This window comes from Cyprinus carpio, chromosome B6 (genome assembly GCF_018340385.1).
Source record: "Cyprinus carpio isolate SPL01 chromosome B6, ASM1834038v1, whole genome shotgun sequence".
Taxonomy (NCBI): Eukaryota; Metazoa; Chordata; class Actinopteri; order Cypriniformes; family Cyprinidae; genus Cyprinus; species Cyprinus carpio.
In genome coordinates, this window is record NC_056602.1 from 12,968,852 (window position 1) to 12,988,841 (window position 19,990).

Sequence of the window (19,990 nt, forward strand, 5' to 3'; positions counted from 1 at the left end):
CAGTTTAATTGTAAGGATGTTTAATTATATCTTTCAACCACTTTTGTAAAATAATCACAGGGATGTTACAACCTATTACATGTACTTGTAACAGATCTGTTGTGCTTGACTGTAATTCATTCCAAAAATCACACATGATTTGACAAGGAGTTCGTATAGTCTTCAACAATTTAAGTCTGAATTTTGCCCAACACAAGAAGCTGCTACAGTACACAAGGATGTTGTTTCTGTTATAAACGAACAAAAAGAGAAACAGATACATATCAAGGCATGTTTTAAATCTAAAAGCAAGATAATACAGCTGTGCATGAAAACAGAATCGTATCTCCATAAGAACAAAAGGCACAATAAAAGGCCCTGAGGTAAAGAGGCCACCATGGTTTTATATCCAAAATACTACAAATTCCGTGTTTTCAATCCTTGAATTCAAGTACAATCTTAAAGCCATTCATCAATATCTGCTGCCAAGGCAAATCAGTTATTTTGAGGCATTTACCCCAAATCATTCACAAGAAAAAAACGTTGTCTAATAAGAAGAACGATTTAAGAAAAAGTGAGTGCAGGACATGAACTGCTGCTCTGTATAGAGGAGCTCTTGATTAAATTTATCTTTACAATTTTGTGTACTTGAATGATACAGTTAAAAAATAATCAAGAGACAACAAAAATTAATTAAATTCATAACTTATTAAATGATTCAAAAAGGTGTTAATTAAAAGAACACTGATGTTGTCTTACATTACCACTGCCCAAACTGTTGCCATTTCTAAAACTACCACTAAACAACTGACTGTCTTTAGAGAAATGTCTTTTAAGTGTACAAGACAGTCAGCAACTAAAATAAAACAAGCCATTAAAAAGGGCGAATAAATCATTCTTTCTCAATTACAATGACCTTTTTGTCCCAAGAAATATAATTTTAAGCATTTTTTTATTTTTGAGATAATGAGATAATTTTCCCTTTTCTGCCACTCTCTATTTTTCCCTATTACAGTACAAATGTGCAACACGCAAAAAAAGTAAGACGATAAATAGCTCAAATTAAAATCTAAATTAGAAAACAAATGGACGTATGGTATTATTTGGTCTGTAGAGAACAAAAAGTAAAAGAAAAAAAAGTCAGTTTAATGTAGCCCTGTATTTAGATTTGGCACTTTTCCTTTCTGCAGTTAGAGGATTGCACTGGAATAAGTGAGAGCAGAGAATAAGGGTGAGAAGAGAGGAGCTGCTGGAGGCTAACACATGGAAGAGGGTATGAAAGAATACACTGTACAGTTTCACCAATAAATTAGGTACTCCTGATGTGGTAGATATGGTGCCACATCAAGATGCAGAGGAGACAAAAAAGATGACATGAAAAGTCCTGAGGGTGTGTAAGTTGAGTGAAATTTATGGGCACAACAATGGAAGACTCAGATAATGGCATTAGTGCCACGAAGGCCGACCCCACGGGCAAACTGCTCCAGGAGGCCTGAGATGGCACCAGAAGGGCTTGAAGCCGATGACTTGAGTCCCACTGTAGAGCTGTAAGCTGCAAGGAACAGCTCCCTCACTGCCTCCAACCTCACTTGCCTTTCAGGTACAAATGTGCACCTACACAGAAAAGAAAAAAAAAAAATGCATTTATCGCCTTAGACGATAAATGATTCACGGGGCAGCTTTTTTAACAAATGTTCCTTGGACACTTTTCCATTGAGAATGGGTAACAAATTTCAATCTAAATACTTTAGATTGGTCATGTTTCTCACCTGGTTGTCCGTTGACGGCAACATTTCCAAAAAAATTGCCCAGTGTATCATCATCCGTTCTCTCCGTTCACTTAAATCACCAATTTTTTGTGCCTTCCTCAAACACTATATAAATATATATATATACAAACCCGACTCCAAAAAAGTTGGGACACTGTACAAATTGTGAATAAAAACAGAATGCAATGATGAGGAAGTTTCAAATTTCAATATTTTATTCAGAATACAACATACATGACATATCAAATGTTTAAACTGAGAAAATGTATAATTTTAAGGGAAAAATATGTTGATTTTAAATTACATGGCATCAACACATCTCAAAAAAGTTGGGACAAGGCCATGTTTACCACTGTGTAGCATCCCCTCTTCTTTTTATTACAGTCTGCAAATGTCTGGGGACTGAGGAGACAAGTTGCTCAAGTTTAGGAATAGGATTGTTGTCCCATTCTTGTCTAATACAGGCTTCTAGTTGTTGAAGTTTTTTATTTCTTTTTTTTATTATGTTTATATTTTTGATGAGATATATGTTTTCTTTGGGTGAAAGATCTGGACTGCAGGCTGGCCATTTCAGTAAACGGATACTTCTTCTACGCAGCCATGATGTTGTAATTGATGCAGTATGTGGTCTGGCATTGTCATGTTGGAAAATGCAAGGTCTTCCCTGAAAGAGACGACGTCTGGATGGGAGCATGTTGTTCTAGAACTTGGATATACCTTTCAGCATTGATGGTGCCTTTCCAGATGTGTAAGCTGCCCATGCCACACGCACTCATGCAACCCCATACCATCAGAAATGCAGGCTTCTGAACTGAGCGCTGATAACAACTTGGGTTGTCCTTGTCCTCTTTAGTCCGGATGACATGGCGTCCCAGTTTTCCAAAAAGAACTTTAAATTTTGATTTGTCTGACCACGGAACAGTTTTCCACTTTGCCACAGTCCATTTTAAATGAGCCTTGGCCCAGAGAAAATGCCTGCGCTTCTGGATCATGTTTAGATATGGCTTCTTTTTTATACTATAGAGTTTTAGTCGGCAACGGCGAATGGCACGGTGAATTTTGTTCACCGACAATGATTTCTGGAAGTATTCCTGAGCCCATGTTGTGATTTCCATTACAGTAGCATTGTATGTGATACAGTGCCGTCTAAGGGCTCGAAGATCACGGGCATCCAGTATGGTTTTCCGGCCTTGACCCTTACGCACAGAGATTGTTCCAGATTCTCTGAATCTTTGGATGATATTATGCACTGTAGATGATGATAACTTCAAACTCTTTGCAATTTTTCTGAGAAACTCCTTTCTGATATTGCTCCACTGTTTTTCGCCACAGCATTGGGGGAATTGGTGATCCTCTGCCCATCTTGACTTCTGAGAGACACTGCCACTCTGACAGGGCTCTTTTTATACCCAATCATGTTGCCAATTGACCTAATAAGTTGCAAATTGGTCCTCCAGCTGTTTCTTATATGTACATTTAACTTTTCCGGCCTCTTATTGCTACCTGTCCCAACTTTTTTGGAATGTGTATCTCTCATGAAATCCAAAATGAGCCAATATTTGGCATGACATTTCAAAATGTCTCACTTTCAACATTTGATATGTTATCTGTATTCTATTGTGAATAAAATATAAGTTTATGAGATTTGTAAATTATTCCAATCCTTTTTTTACTCACAATTAGTTCAGTGTCCCAACTTTTTTGGAATCGGGTTTTTGTGTGTGTGTGTATATATATATATATATATATATATATATATATATATATATATATATATATATATATATATATATATATATATATATACACACACACACACACACACAGTGGTGTGAAAAATTGTTGGGCCCGACTCACGAAAAAGTGAGCATGTAGCTTTGGATTTTGTTTTCCCTTAATAATAAAAACCTTCATTTAAAAACTGCATGTTGTGTTCACTTGTGTTATCTTTGACTAATATTTAAATTTGTTTGATGATCTGAAACATTAAAGTGTGACAAACATGCAAAAAATAAGAGTGTGTGTGTGTGTGTGTGTGTGTGTGTGTGTGTGTGTGTGTGTGTGTGTGTGTGTGTGTGTGTATATGTATATATATATATATATATATATATATATATATGTATATATATATATATATATACACACATTAAAAAAAAAACTCACATATCTGTACACCTAACAATATCATATTAAATTTAAAAAAGTAATATTTCAAAAATCAGATAATAATATTATAAGAAAAAAGTTGTAAAGAAAGTAAACTCAAATTCATTCAATTTTTGGAATGTCTGGTTCTTTCTCCGGAATAAATTAAGTTTTGTACAAAATGACTGACATGTGTGAATACTAATAATAGCATGGTGCTGATGTGCCAAAAGAACAAGAATTTTTGGTCTCTTAGGTTTTGGATTTAACAAAATTCTTTACATGTTGCAATGATGAAGCAGGTGCCTATTCCTGGGAATGAAGCCTATTCCTATTGTTATAATCTTGACTAATCATGTAAACTATTACTCATTCAATCTCAGTTTTATTGTCAAATTACAAGAATACAACAAGAATACAGTGAATGAGTTCAGGTGGGGTTGGAGTGTGTATGAGACTCACATTCGTCCGCTGGGACCCTCGTCCTGGAAGCTGAATGGAAGAGGAGACTCTGAGGGCACTGGAGGAAGATCATGGATGCTCCCACATCCTGACACAATCTGCCAACTGCCATAATCTGTGGACAGCGAGGAGCCTGACCGAGCATATTCCACCACTGGCCTGAGATTCAGAGAGACACAAAATATTAAAAAGATGAATAGAGCAAGAAAAAATATGAATAGAGACCAACTGGGTTGGTCCAATAACAAAATTTAGGCTTTAGTATAATAGCAAGCTCTGGTTCATCTTTATTGAACATTATAAGTGAAGTGTGTATTTGTTGACAAATGTCAACCCAAGTATATAGTATCATGCACACTACACAAACATGATCAATAAGCACTCTGAAAGTACTCACCTCCTTCCTGGTACAGCTAACGGGGTGCTTCCTGTCCGTAAAACATTTTGATCTGAATGGTTGGATGAGGAAGAGCTTGAGGACTTAAAGGACCCCAGAGGACTGGCCTCAGTCATTACATTAGGTGTTCTTTCCTCTGAAGTGATCGGTCGGTTCCAATGCCCAGGATGAGAAGACAATGGCATGCCTTTCCTCCTGTGATAAACACTAAATACGTTAACATCATTTAAAACAGCTACTGTGAAGTCAAAAAAATGTGAACAAGAAACTGAAAATAATGACAAGACCACTTTCTATGGCAGGTCCATATATCGTATGACTGGCCAGTGTGCACGAGATCCATGTGTAACCACAATCTCCATCTGCCCACCTGACTGATCCTGCCAGTAACAGGCAGGCAAGTGCATTCATACTAATAAGGTGCAATTAAAGGTGCTTGTTTAATTTTTATTTTGTAAGCCTAACCCATTAGGAGCCTGAGGTCCAGTGGTAATCGGGTCTGTAGCTTCTGCAAGTAGACTGGATGGAGCAGATGTCTCTTCTGTGATAAGAGAGAAATCACTGCTCAAACTTGTCACACTACCCCGATCTCTTGGCTCTGAGAGACAGAGAGAGAGAGAGAGAGATAGAGAGAGAGAGGAAGACAGAAAGAAAGAAAGAAAAAAAAGAAAGAAAGAAAGAAATGCAGAAAGAAAGCAAGAAAGAAATGCAGAAACAAAGAAATGCAGAAATGCAGAAAGAAAGAAACAGTATGGGCATGTAAAATCTGTAGTCTATTTAAAAACTCTAACTTCCTGCAGGCCAACCACAAACAGATGGATCACATTCAGTTGGTTTTGTATAACTTGTAAGATCCTATAATCATTAGCATAAAGTTTTGTGAATCTGCTGGTTGACTACTGTAGTCAGAATAATCACTGAATCACTCATTTTAAAGTCAATTCTGAAAAATTGCAGAAATTTAGAAAATAAAACTTACTTAACTGGCAGAGGTCATCGACTGTGAAGTCAGCATCTTTGAATTGAGAATTTTTTCTTCTGTTACAGTAAAACAAAAAAGAAAAAACAAACAGACATCAATACAGTCACAGGCTGCAAATATCTGGGTCACTGAGAAAATTAGCAGAACAGAATACATGGCAACAAATTTTACATATCAGATTTTTCTCTCTGAAACCATCACAGAACCTATGAAGATGTTGAACTTCCAGCCTGCCCTATGTGTGGAATTTAATGAAATTTAAAAAAATTAATGAAAATAAATTAATTGGAATTTGTTTCTGTTAAACAATTTGATGAATCAAAAACTGTGTTTGACTCTAGATAATGCATACAAAATTTCACTCCAATTATCTAAATGATCTGTGAGGAATTTGATTTTAATTTATCAAATCTAAAATGGTAAAAAAATTATCACAGAAATCCATACAGCAATTTGATTTGGAGGTACAGACAGATAGAGAGGAAAAATAAGCCCTTTGTCAACATCAAGCTGGTGCAAATCTCACATAATAAATTTTGTAAAAACTGAATATTTTGTTCACGTTTTAGATGTTTGGGGTTATTAGGCCATGCTTATAATGACTTATGGTCCAGTAGAAGACACCGAATTCAAAGTTCAACATGTATTTGATAATTATTGACCTATGGACACCAAATAATCTTCTTGCGTTTGAACTCAGCAACTTTTTTTTTCAATTTTTGCAAAAATCCAAGGACTAGTTTGTAAAAATGACCTGATTGCCTCAGGAAACATTTCTGTCAAAGTAAAGTTGTTTGGGGTGAGAAGGCTTATAATCGAGACATACATTAACAAAAGCCAGTAATTCCAAAAAATATAAAGCTCTTGAGTCTGTGACAAACACTTGAAAAGTTCCAGGACAAAATGCTTTATTGCCACATTTTCAAATACTGATCTAGAGATTTAAAAGTATATTTGCAATGATTTTGTTAAGATTTAAAAAAACAAAAACAACTAGAAACAGTTGGCAAAAGTACTTCATGAAATTTTAAATAGTTATTTTTTTTTTAGAAGGTTTAACCGACACCACTGGCTCTTGAGGAAAAGGTCCTTCTGCAGTACATAAAACAAACAAGTCAACAAATGGCTCTGTAAAATATAGAATTTAATGCAAAATTAAAAATGGCTGCAGGTTATTATGGCCAAACTTCCATATACATCAAGGAATAAGAAGAGACCAGTCTTATAAATTTAGATAAAATTTGTAAATTATGAGAAAAAAAATAGTACTTCATATTTCTTAAAATTCTCCAACTCATTAAAATCGAGATGAGATCTGACCTGTGCTAAAATGATTGGTTATTGCACCATATATAAAAAAAAAATACAAAATAAAAATCACACCCTTAAAACCAACCAACACCAAAACAGGACAGGCCAATGTTTACCAGCAATTTAAACACACAGAGAAACTGAAAAAATAATATAACAGAAAGAGGCTTAAAAGCTATCAAATTATTCTACACATACTCATGAGACACAAAGATTATTCTTGTCTTTAAAATCTGAAGTCAGATAACTTACCTTTGTTTTTTTATGACTGAAAATGTGTCACAAACAATATGCTTCAGAAAATTGAAGCAGAAAAAGAAAATCTAGGAGAGAGAATATCAAAAATCAAATTGATTTTATATAACTGACACATGCACGTAAACAAGAACAATCTGTCTGGGAGGTGCACACTAAACAATCTAAATCACGTTAATTGTACTCCATTCGATATTAAATATGTGAAGTCTCACCTCCTCCCCCTTAGAGAGCCGATCAGGCAGCATGTGACTATAGACAAGGGAAAAAATTTAAAACTGAGAACTAGAATATTCTTTTTTGTTGTTGCATATCTAATGATGGCAGATCAAACATCACTTTCTCCAGACATTTTTCTTTGTTTGCCCTTCAGACTACCTTTAGCAAATATATGTATATTTATGTTATAAAACAAAAATTGAAAGTCTCAACTAATGTTAATAACAGATATGTTTTGTGCTTATCGCTTATAACTTAAAAACTGCTTTTAAAAAAAATCGCAGAAATTAGTCAAGGGGCTCAAATCAATAAAAATTAATCTAAAGCTATAATTTCATTTACAAAGTCCCGTGGCACACTGCAGGTCACATACTTTTTGGGCTTCATGTGCCAGTCAAATAAGTGCCAAGAGATGAATGAGAATGTTCATGAATGCTTAAGGTACATCAGAACTCCTTGCAGAGTTGATTGTGTGCATTCAATAATAGTAGAGCCAATTTGTACATGCATAAAATGAGTTAAGTTCAGTAACTTAGTAATGTTACTTTGAAATGTTACCATGTGTGATTTATTTTATATATATTATAAATATATGTATATTTTTTTAGAGAAAATCATTTTTAATATCTAGCATGTCATGAAAATATATATCATCTAATTGTTATGTGCCAAACGTTTAATATTGGTACATTCCTAGACATTAATGTGTAAATGAAACAGGAATGAGACTAACCCAAAAAGAAACCAGTCATATGCGATAGTCAGGTAAAGGATCTCAGACGGCTCCAGACTGGCATGAATGGCACCATCCTATAAAAATTCAAAATGAATTCAACACAAAGAAAGGTACAGAAAGGAAAGAGGGGTGGGAGAAGAAATTAGGATATTTAGCAAGGTGGAGTGAATAAAGAAATAAAAGGAGGACGTGTGTAATGAGAAACAGAGGAATTAATACTTGCCGCCCACAAAGAAAGTCTGAGCAGAGATACGAAGAGAGGTGTCCTGTCCCAGCCTGATATACAGTGCACCAGTAAACCGTTCTCATCTGCAAAACCACAACACTCCAAAAAGTTATCCAGAACTAAACAGACTAGTGAAACATGTTCTACAGTTTGGTGCAGACGTGTGTAAAAGAGCAGTAATTTACCATCAGAGTTGATGATATGTAGAAGCAGTTTCAGATAGTTCTGAGTCTGCTGCACCAGGTCCCATGACTAAAAAGATGAAGACAAAAATTACCAAATTCAAAATCATAAATGTATATACACATAATTCAAGTCTGTGGATCAGTGCATCCAGCATTCGTTATTAACCTTTGTCAGAACCATCAAGTGAACTATGTTTCATTTTATTCTTCAATTAAATTGAAGAAAGCCAAAACTACTGGTCAGTGTAGTACTCTCACTCCAAGAATACATCAGTGAGGTTTGTGCCTTGACATTGATTACTTAACTGTTTGACAAAAATGCTACAAATTTAATATCAAATTGTCTAAAAAGACATTTTGCAGGTAGAGTAGTCTGCTTCAACATTTTTTGAATGTGAAGGCAATCAGAGTTTAGATCCAGCTTGTCCCATTTCCTTAAACCCAATCAATTCCTGTCTATCTAAAAGACAGTCAAGAAAATGTATGAGAGACTTTGAGTACCTGATATTCACTCCAGTTGATGTTAAGGTTTTTTGTAAAACAAGCAGGGATTGTCAGAGGAGCATCCACATAGTCCTATACACACAGAAGTGATGGTCAGCCAAAGAACAACTGTACTTACAGAAACAGTTTCTGTTGAACTTCTAATAAAGCAATTTTTTTCTGCGTTTGTGTATAGACCTGATTCCAGTTGAAGACAAGCCCTTCTGCGGTGTAATCTCTGTCTTTATATTCCCTGAAGAATTCACATCCTGAAAACAAGCACCCAAAACAATTAATATTACAGCTACAATGTAATGATTATTGCCATTGAATAAGTAGAACAGAAGAGAAATTGTTTTTTTAAAATGATATCAGCATAAAGAAGATCTATACCTGGATAAGGCACAGAGAGTAGGGTGAAGTCAGCATAGCGTTGGGCCTTGTCCACCTTTTCTGAGGAAGTCACACTGGAGACAAACACAAAATTGTAAAGAGAGTAAGTGATCAGAGGAAGGAAGAGAAATCATTGTCTCACAGACATATGAACAAAATATAAGTCAACACACAGCCACGTCATAATGAATACAGTGGCCAGGGTCCAAAATTAACTCATGCAATGTAGTTTAAAACATGTTAGTATGAAGACGGATTTGAAAAATGGCCACAGAAGGCCACAGAATAAACTGGCCACAAAAAAAAAAAAAAAAGGCCACAGAATAAACTGCAGTATGATAAAAAGTTGTCCAAAATCTGAGAACCAGCCACTGTTGATAATTTTTAAAGACTTCAATGAGTGAGCGCACATGTATGTATATTAAAAAAATGGAGCCAAAATGAAAAAGGTGCACATCAAATTTATGGTAGAAATTATATTTTATAAGAAGTTTCACATACCGGTACATTTACAAGAAAATAAATGACAGTAACATGTTACTATGTTCAGTGGCATGAATGTGCGTTCCTGTAGAACATTCTTCATTTTACAAGCTTTTTGTTTTGTGTATTATCTATAATGTCTCTTCTATAATACTTATCATCCTAATGTGGGGAAACACAATGCTTATTTTGTATGTTTATATGTAACCATTTTGGCACAAAATGTAGGATAAATTTAGAATAAAAAATAAAAACTGTCCGATCTTGGATCCTGATAATGACTTTGGTTTTGGTTTACATTATTTATGACACAACATTAACTAAAATTAAAAAAAAAAAAAAAAAAAGGATTCAAACATTAATGTAACAAAGTTCACTCACTTGAGGCCAAACTTGACCTTCTTATTCTCTACCATGAGGTCACAGATGTAGCGTACAGACAAATACTTCAACAGCTTAATGTCAGAGCCCCTAACCTTATCAAACAACTGTGAATCATTATTCCTGTAGAGTGACAAAGAAAGACCAGAACAAGATGATTAGAAGACAAATATTTTCTTACAAAACGCACACAAAATCAGTTATGCCACAATTCAAAGGAGCAAGCCAGAACCATTGTTAAACTACTGATCTATGTCTAAAACTGTCTATATAATTGAAACATTTGGCTCCTTGTAAGATTGTGTTCCTTGCCAGCTTATCTTACCGAACTGCACAGTCATCCTCCAGAACCTCTTCAGCATCACCAAAGGTGTCATCTGAACCCCCTGCAATAGTTTGAGATTAAACCTAATGCAATCCAAAAAGTAATGTCCACAGCTTCCTCTACACTGCCCCACAGTTTAAGCTCTCTTGAATGACTCTCTTGAGTGAATGACTGTAGCTTGAGAAGGTCAGACCATGTTTGAAATGTTACAATAATCTCTTCAAGGTATTAATCAATACATGTAGTTGTACCAATTGACCTATCGGTAAGCCCCTCCCCTCGATCGCAGATGAGCCAATGGCAGTCGAGTATCAGTTGCACGGGGAGCGGAACTCGGACATCTTTAGGTTTCAGCGCCATCGAGAAACATTGGAAGAACCGAAGCTTTCATCGGTTTGATGGTATTTATTTTACGAAAATGTACAACGATGTGCATGTGGTACTCTCATTAAGTTACAATTTTGATCTGCTCAAAAGCAGAACGTTAATGTCATCTAGCATTTCAGCAAGGTATCTCTGGCTAAAGCCAGCTAACATTAAAGTTAGTGAGTCAATGCTATAACAAACCTAAATAGAGAACATGTACAGTGTAAGTCAAAAACACATAAACGGATGTCTACATTTCAGTGTCTCTCCATATTAAATGTACATTAATTTAATTGTACTCTGCGATACATGAACAGTGTTGATCCTGCATGTAGTCATCTGCGATCGTGACGACCGTAATAAGAGACTTCCCCTGCTTGCATTGTGATCTGTAATCCCTCGCTTTGAGTTACTCACCATATTTATTTTAAAATCTTTTGTATATTTCTCCATGGAATATTTAATTCCCACTTTAATGGTGGCCCTTCTGTGTCCAAAACTGTGCAAAAACATAGTGGGACAAGGTTTTCAGACTGACAGCTGTCATTGTGAGATAGTGAGCAACTCCGTTTGTCTGTCCGAGGGACCAACAGTAACTAAGGGGGGCGGGGCTTACCTATAAGTCAATGAGCAATACAATCTGAAAATCTATCTTGTAATGCAGGGGTGTCCAATCCTGCTCCTGGAGGGCCACCATCCAGCAGAGTTTAGCTCAAACCCTAATTTAATACACTTGAACCAGCTATTTAAAGTCTTTAGACTAGTCTCTAAACTATCAGACAGGTTTGTTGTGGGAAGTTGGAGCTAAACTTTGCAGGATGCTGGCCCTTCACAAGCAAGATTGGACACACTTTGTTCTAATGTCTATACATAAGAGTCTTTATCTTTGTAATATTTTATAAGTTCAGATTAAGTGACTGAAATTGTGCCTTTACTGCATCATTTTTATTTGGGTTTTGCTGTCAGGGACAGATATTTGAGGTCTGTGACAAAAAGCCCAGACCACAGCCAAGCAGGTGTTTAAACTGGTTCAGTGACTACATCTGAGCCTATGTCACAAACACTGCAATATTTTCAAGTATGTTTGATATTATCGTCTCATAATCTGAAGTGTGATTGTTACAGCCATTCATCTAGGCAATCGAGATAATAAAGGAGGAGGATGGAACAAGTTTAACACAATACTATTCTTGTTTGAATTTATATGAGAAAACAGATTTATTGTCATTGACCATGAATGTCTTTTGGACTCGATGCTTACATAAATCCACAAATCTATAACTCTATCTTGTTCACCAGTGGTGGATCAATGGCTTTAACTGACTGCCCAAATGAGTTTTAAGGACATCAGGACCATCACAAACAGCCCACTGACATGTGAATAACAAACTTATTTGTTAACGTATTTACAAATGGGTGTAAATGTTGACAGGAGTTCTATGGGTAATCAAATGACAAGAGTTTAGGGGGAAAGGTTATACTCCATTATAGGCAATTGTCCTCATTCATATTCTAGCATATGGGTGCATGTAAGGGAACATTTCCAATAAGCAACCAATCCACCAACATTTTTTCTCTATTTGTAAAGAAAACAATATATAATCTATCAAGAACCATTAAGCAGTTTTTATTTGATCCACTTTAGTCTGCAATGTTCAAGAGAGCTTCCATATTTACAATACAAAGTGACTTGAGTTAAATGTCATGTACAAATCTCAGTGGTGACATGGAGAGTATGAACAGCTTTCACTGTTGGGGAAATATCTTTGCCAGTTGCACAAAACTTCTTTGTATTTACAGCATCTTGCAGCATGCTGTATCAAGTTAATGTTCGTCAACTTTTGACATCATTTTGATGCTGATATAGCTTGTAGTAGCTAACTGTGAGTGTGTACCTGAAAAAATGTAGTTGTATCCAGTGCGTCCATAAAGTTCGCCCCAACCTGCTAGTGTGGATGATCGACACACATGCTACAATAAAAGAGTAAAAAAAAAAAAAACAGTTTAAGGTCGCTTGAACAAAAACAGGAACACGGACCCCTGATAAAGCAAACTGAAGAGGAGTCTGGAAGCTTGTTAGTAGCTCCTAGTAAATTATACCAACCTTCAAAGTTAAAGGCTGACAGTCCAGAACTAAAAATTTTGGTACTAAAGATCCCGACAGCCAGATTTCACAAGAAAAAATTAAATCTGTTATTGACACTATGATTTGTCTACTATCAGTATATCCAAATGTCTAACAGGGCCATGTCCTACAACTATAACATAGCAGTCTATTACAAAAAAGAAATAAATAAAACAGCAACAGAAATCATCTGGTGGTCCAAAAAATCTACTATGCCATACTAGGCCAATTGTGCACTGAAAATCTTCCCATTTGATTATGGAAAGATAGTTACCTTTCCATTGTAGAGGATGACTGGACAGACAAATCTCCCTCTACAGCGAGCCATCTTACTGCGGTTCACCAGATCCTGCAACCTACTGATCTGCAATGTACTCTCAAAGCTGAACAAAGATGAAGAAGAAGAAAAAAAAACCTTTTAAATTTTTTGACAATACACTGTTGACAGAGCAATATATCAATATACAATCAGCCAAGAACTTTGCCCACATGGCCATTTAACAGAAGTAGTCATAAGAAAAACAGGTACAATTTCAACATTATAACAAAAAGGTATGTCTTCAGATTTCTTTCACAGATATTAGCCTGTTGTTACAAAACCATGCAGTCTTTCCACAACGTTCTTAAAGGGGTCATCAAATGCCCATTTTCCACAAGTTGATATGATTCTTTAGGGTCTTGAAGGGTTTGTTCGCCCAAAAATGAAAATTAGCCTGTGTTTTACTCACCCTCAAAGCATCCTAGGTGATTTCTTCTTTCAGACGAATCCAATCGGAGTTATATTAAAAATTGTCCTGGCCCCTCCAAGCCTTTCATTGGGGTTAAGCGGGTATTGGTTGTCCACAGTTCAGAAGACGTGAAATAAAGTGCACGCATCCATAATAAAATGCCCTTCACATGGCTCCGGGTGGTGAATAAAGGCCTCCTGTAGTGAATTCATGCATTTTTGTAAGATAAATATCCATATTTCTAATGAAATAAAGACTTTTTTCTCACTTCCACTGACTGTGGTACGCAGAAGACGTTCAGGCGGATGACGTAGGACATATGCGTCATGTGTGCGGCTCTGAGAAATGCAGGAGCAAAGGAAACAAAGTTTCCTTACTTCAGCAAAAGAAAACCAGTCTCCTCTTGGCTTATATCGAAATCCTCTGTCATTTTTCTTTACAAATCCTCGTTTTGTGCTTCTAATTCGTGAATGGCATTTTGTTTTGTTTTGTCTCTGCATTACGCCATCCGGCTTCTACGTATGACAGTCAGCGGAAGTGAGAAAAAAAGTGTTTATTACATTTGAAATATGGATATTTATCTTACAAAAATGCATGGATTCGCTACAGAAGGCCTTTATTCACCCCCCGGAGCCATGTGAGGGATGTTTTATTACGGATGCACGCAATTTATTTCACGTCTTCTGAACTGTTGACAACTAACCCGCTTACCCCCATTGAAAGGCTTGGAGGGGCCAGGACAATTTTTAATATAACTCCAATTGGATTCTTCTGAAAGAATAAAGTCACATACACCTAGGATGCTTTAAGGGGTGAGTAAAATACAGGCTAATTTTCATTTTTGGGTGAACTAACCCTTTAATGAATAGTCTATAACATACTTTGGTTAAAATTTCTCAATGCTAGTGTAAAACAACACCCTTTTTAACCCTGTCAAAAACAGCTCTTTTCAGAGCAAGCCATTTTGTTGCATACCGCTTTAAATGCTAATGAGCTCTGCTATCCCTGCCCCTCTCTTCTGTGGGGTGACAGGCAGTTCTCGGAGAGACTGTTTACTTTAGCCTCATTTAGCTGTGAAACTTGCCAACTAGCACATTATTAGGAAAGGCGATTTGCAAAGATTCATAAAAAATAAAAATAAAAACCTTATACTCCTTCTGGAGGTGACGCTGGACCACGAATGATCACGTGAAGATAAACGCATTTAGGTAGATCGGGGGGGCGCATTCCCTTCAAAAACAAACATAATCCACTACGTCTTCAGTGTATCAGATGTCGGGAGTAAATGATGACTGCTATGTTCATTATTACATTTAACAACAAAACACCTTAATCGCGTAGGAGACATTCTTGTCTACATCTGCTCTGGCGGTGAAACATGGCGGACTGATGACCACTGTTGCCAACTCCCGCGAGACAAATAAGGAACCTCTGCTTTAAAAACAAGCCCAATATTTTTTTTTTGATGATTTATTATCATCAATATTATTTATTATCAATTATTTATTACCAATAAATGTGCCTCACGCACCTTCTTTTTGAACCTGATTTTCTCCAATGAGGGGGAGGAGGGGGCGGAACATTTGTCAAATTACGCTGCAGAACTTTTATTTTGCACTGGTTGGCTATTAACTGCGAGCAGACAGAGTGTCATTCAATGCATTGGAGAATACAGTGAACATAAATAAAGAAACAAAGTTGCTTGTCAGATTTCCCTAATATCCAACCATATTTTTTTTATAATTTTTGAGGCCAAAAAAACGCAACCCGCGACCCAGGATTTTTTCACACAACTTTACAAAAAAAGGAAGCTCACAAAACGCGGACTTGGCAACTCTGCTGATGACAGCTCACTCAGGGCGGATCTAAGGTAAAATACAGTGTCAGTCAACAATTGTAGAAGGGCCTGGGTCTGTGTGATGTCATACAGACAGGCATCTGAGAACGACGATTTAAAAAAGGGGTAATGATTTTAAAAACCACTGGGTGGATTTTTATCATTATAGGTTGGCTGTGTACACACACTACCAACACACATATATGTTCAAACAACATGTAAAAGTGCATTTCGCATCCGAAGACCCCTTCATCTGCAGATGTAGTTACATTAAACAAAGTAGATTAACATTTCACATATCAGTAATTAAAAGGTAATTACAATGTAGAGAGTGATGAATCAAAGTAGGTAGGCTACTTGTGTTAGAGTAACTACAAGTTCCATGTTTTTGTTTTAACATTTGATGAACACTACTATAATGGAACTGTATAATCTCAGATACAAGTTCCTGGTTTATTGCAAATCTAACTTTAGTTTATCTCTCAAGAACACCCCAAATTCATCACATTTGATGTTACAAAAATTTCCAAATGGTATCTGGGTGATAGTTTAAAGAATTGTAAGAATTCAATGGTTGTTTTGGTTCTTCGAGACCAGAGCTGCTCTGATTGCATTATTTAAAATTATTTAAATCATTATTTCATTATTAAAATCATCATTTAAAAATATAAGTAGTGCTGACAGGCTGTACATGTCAACATGTTTATCTGATTATGGTTGTTTCCTTACATAACTTAACAGTGTTAAAAAAAATACTGAAATACCTTATATCAATAAATATTAGCAAAAATGCATACATAAAATATATTAGAAATAAAGATTGTTATATATATAACAAACTATAGGAATTAACATTTTTATTTTTAGATTTTTAATTTTGTGTAAGCATATTGAAACTTGTCATGCATAAGTAGTGGCACAGGGTGGCGCACATAGCATTTAAATGAAAACATGAGCTCACTGATGTAATTTAATCAGTCTGCCATTTTTTCCATAGTTACTCCTGCTTGGACGCTTCTATAAAAATGTAGTTAATATGTGGTGTATGTTTCAACTAACATGCAATGGTTACACATTTACTACAGCATGAATGGTAAATTACTACATAAAAAAATTCAAGTATACGACTTTTGTTAAGGCATATGTCATTGTCAGTACTGCAAAACAGGAATTAGGCAACATTGATGATGTTCTTCTTTTACTATTAAAATCATGGTATCTTTCAAGAATCTCTTTTCAGAGAAATAAGGCAAAACACAAATATAAAATGCTTCTTCCCACTGACCTTTTCCCTACTACTGTGTCTTTTCAGTAGACTAAAAGAGACAGCAATGTTTTTACCTCTCTTTATTGTTATCTGAAGATTCATATTCCAGAAACACAATCTTCCGCGGGTAGTGACCACACACGTCCCCATTGGTGTTGTGGATGATACTGTACTTGTAGTCCCGGTCAAACAGCTCCAAATATCGCTTCTCTATTCTCTCTACCTGAAAATACATATAAAATGTATACATAATACATACATAACATTTTTAAAGCTTTAAGGCCCTTTCATAAAGCAAAAAAATATCACAAGGCTATCAGTAGAACAAGAACAAGTTCAACCCTCTAATTTCAGCAACAAGAGGAAAGACATATGACTCCTAACTAAAGTAATTAACTTTTTTGGATGTTGAAATATAATCATCATCATATCAGCAGCAAAAATAATTTGCAGTTGTTTGGTAAATTAAATGATATTGAGTACTTTTGTATGTATTGTATATTTGCATTTTCTTATATCATCACTCATTTCATTACCCATTTCCATCATTTATCATTTATCTGTTAACACCATTGTGATGCATTCACACTGATTTTGGCCATATTCTTATCTCTGCATGAGTGCTTAAGTGTACAAATCAGTTTAACTGTGCAACCAGTTCAACAACCACTGCCTGTGAAATATGAGAATAGTTATGTCATTTTGACAGAACCTGCATTATTTCCCTGGACTTTCATCATCTCGAAACACACGTAGGTCTGAGACGACACCTAATGTTAACCACAACACTGAGCCATGGTGCTCATGCGGACAATGCATGTTCGAACCTGAAAATCAGCCTGTTTTACTATTTGATCTACACCATAACTTTTATATGGCTGTTTGCATTTATATTATATATACATATTGCATTTATATTATATATAGATTCTATTATATTACATTCAGCAAGTACATTCTGCATCCCCAATGCATGGTCTTTTAGTTACTACAGCAAATCACAATTGTGGACCAATCACAATTACTGTGGTCTATATAGACAGGGCATAGTTTTGAAGAGGTGCACTTTAGGTTACAGAGAAGTATAAATCAGTCTTTATGGTCGTGGGTTAGTTTTAACTACTATGATGGTGTGCCCCAATGAAATTAGCATTAAAGGTTAATTTAAAAAAAAAGTATAATAAAAAAGAAAATAACATGTATTCATTTTTTTTTTCTCTACTTAATGTGTGACTTTGGAAAGAAAAGACTCATGACTCATTAAATCAATTTCCCTTTGGAAGTTCCTTAAGGTCATATGAGCTGCTTCCAGTTGCTGTTAAGAAAAATGCTTATGAAAACCTTACTATGTAACAATATGAAGTAATTACATTAAATGTTATTCATTTTTACTTATATCACATGACATTGACACAGTCATTTATTAATTCATGTATTATTATTATTATTTTATTTATCTACGTATTATTCATTTGACAGTTGTATGAACTTTTTTTTCAAAATCACACTAAACCAACATGAATACAAAGACTACGTTGATATGAATTTGGCACGTGTTTTAAACTACACGTTGTTTTTACTTTATCACCTTATGGCATTGACCTATTTAACACCTGCTTTGAATTATGTGAAAGGACTGACTGATGTTTGATGTTTTCAGTCTTACCGACGGGGTGACCTCCTTCGCTCTGTACTGACTCTTAGAGAACACATAGATCAGATCGGTTATCTCCTCGCTCCGGCTAGCCATCATAGACCCGTCACCCGCCTTCTGCTCGATCCGAACCCGCCCTTCACTATATAGCGCAGCACCCTGGGGCCGAGAGGATCCTCCAGGCCATCCCTTCAGGGCAAGCTTCTTCCTCACCGCCCGCTTTAAGGCGCCGGGGCCGGAGCGGGTGGCGCGTCCCGAGTTCAGGGTCCTGGCGGGATGATTCCCCTCCACAGTCCTGGTGATCAAAATAGCCCTTTACCGGCGGTACTAGATGTCACGAGGAAGACTTCAAGACTTCTCGCCGCTATTATTTCCCCAATCAGCAAAAAGAAAGAGTTCTGTAACTCATTTATAATGAAAGCCCCGTTTCGGTGTGTCTTTTCTTTCCCAGCACTCACGTCAAAAAACCGCATCCCACAAAATCACAACACCCGGTCGCCAATCACAGGAAATCCGCACGACTTTTTATCCTTGAGTTTTGTAATCGACTTGATTTCGATCTGGAGACAAAACATTCAGTGTTGTTTACAACGCCAAAACGATCGGCTATGTATAAAGCAGTTTGTAATGTTGCAATGGAATCTATCCGTGTTTGATATAGCTAAGGAACTTTAAGCAGGGCCAGAAGTAAACAGGAAACTGAAGTGATCATGTGATCAATACTTCCTGAAAGGTGACGTCAAGTTGCGTGGTCTGCCATTTCAGCTGAGAGCGCATTGGTTTTGCATTTTCCCAACGGTTTGAATTATTATTACATTCAGCAATTGATTGAAATAAATCTGGGTTCATTAGGGTTTATTAGAAACAGGCATATATTTAGTGATGGACAAATGAAGCCTCGTGAAACACTGAGGCTTTCCTCTCACTATTTCGGGAAAAGATTTAAAGCTTCGAGTGTTGAAAACAGCGCCATCTGGTTAATAAAAAATATATTAGCCAAAAGCCTGTGAAACACGCTCCGTAGGCCAAAGCATCCACCACACATTCCATGGATCGATTCAAGTTACGCGCACAAATAACAAGTGTGTGTGTTTGTTGAATTTTGAAAATTAATATACCCATTAAACTCTGCATTTTAATACCAGTACGAATATCACATGATGTAATAGAGGGATAATGTAGGCTACACATGAATTGCATATCACAAACATTTAGTTTTCCTGAAATAATTAGTATTCTTCATATTACTTGTATGCAGGGTTGGGGAGTAATGGAATACATG

The 19,990-nt window shown here is 36.1% G+C and overlaps 1 protein-coding gene across 3 annotated transcripts; it reads right to left on the reverse strand.

Moving 5' to 3' along the window:
- Positions 1-3: 3 nt before the first annotated feature.
- Positions 4-19,435, reverse strand: mtmr14 (myotubularin related protein 14). 3 transcript variants are annotated; one of them, XM_042725760.1, is made up of 20 exons: positions 19,167-19,433; positions 18,721-19,003; positions 17,129-17,277; positions 13,497-13,605; positions 12,993-13,068; positions 10,732-10,792; positions 10,407-10,529; positions 9,543-9,616; positions 9,348-9,418; positions 9,168-9,242; positions 8,667-8,733; positions 8,479-8,564; positions 8,253-8,329; positions 7,516-7,552; positions 7,298-7,368; positions 5,732-5,790; positions 5,218-5,350; positions 4,753-4,947; positions 4,356-4,514; positions 4-1,593 (listed from the first exon to the last, which is right to left on the reverse strand). In XM_042725760.1, exons 2-20 carry the CDS (start codon positions 18,805-18,807, stop codon positions 1,413-1,415), a joined length of 1,890 nt encoding a protein of 629 aa, XP_042581694.1. In that variant the 5' UTR covers positions 18,808-19,003; positions 19,167-19,433; the 3' UTR covers positions 4-1,412. The 3 variants fall into 3 exon arrangements, with proteins under 3 accessions (XP_042581694.1, XP_042581695.1, XP_042581693.1); XM_042725761.1 differs by having other exon boundaries at positions 5,218-5,293; positions 18,721-19,435; XM_042725759.1 differs by having other exon boundaries at positions 18,721-19,433.
- Between the last annotated feature and the right edge of the window lie 555 nt (positions 19,436-19,990).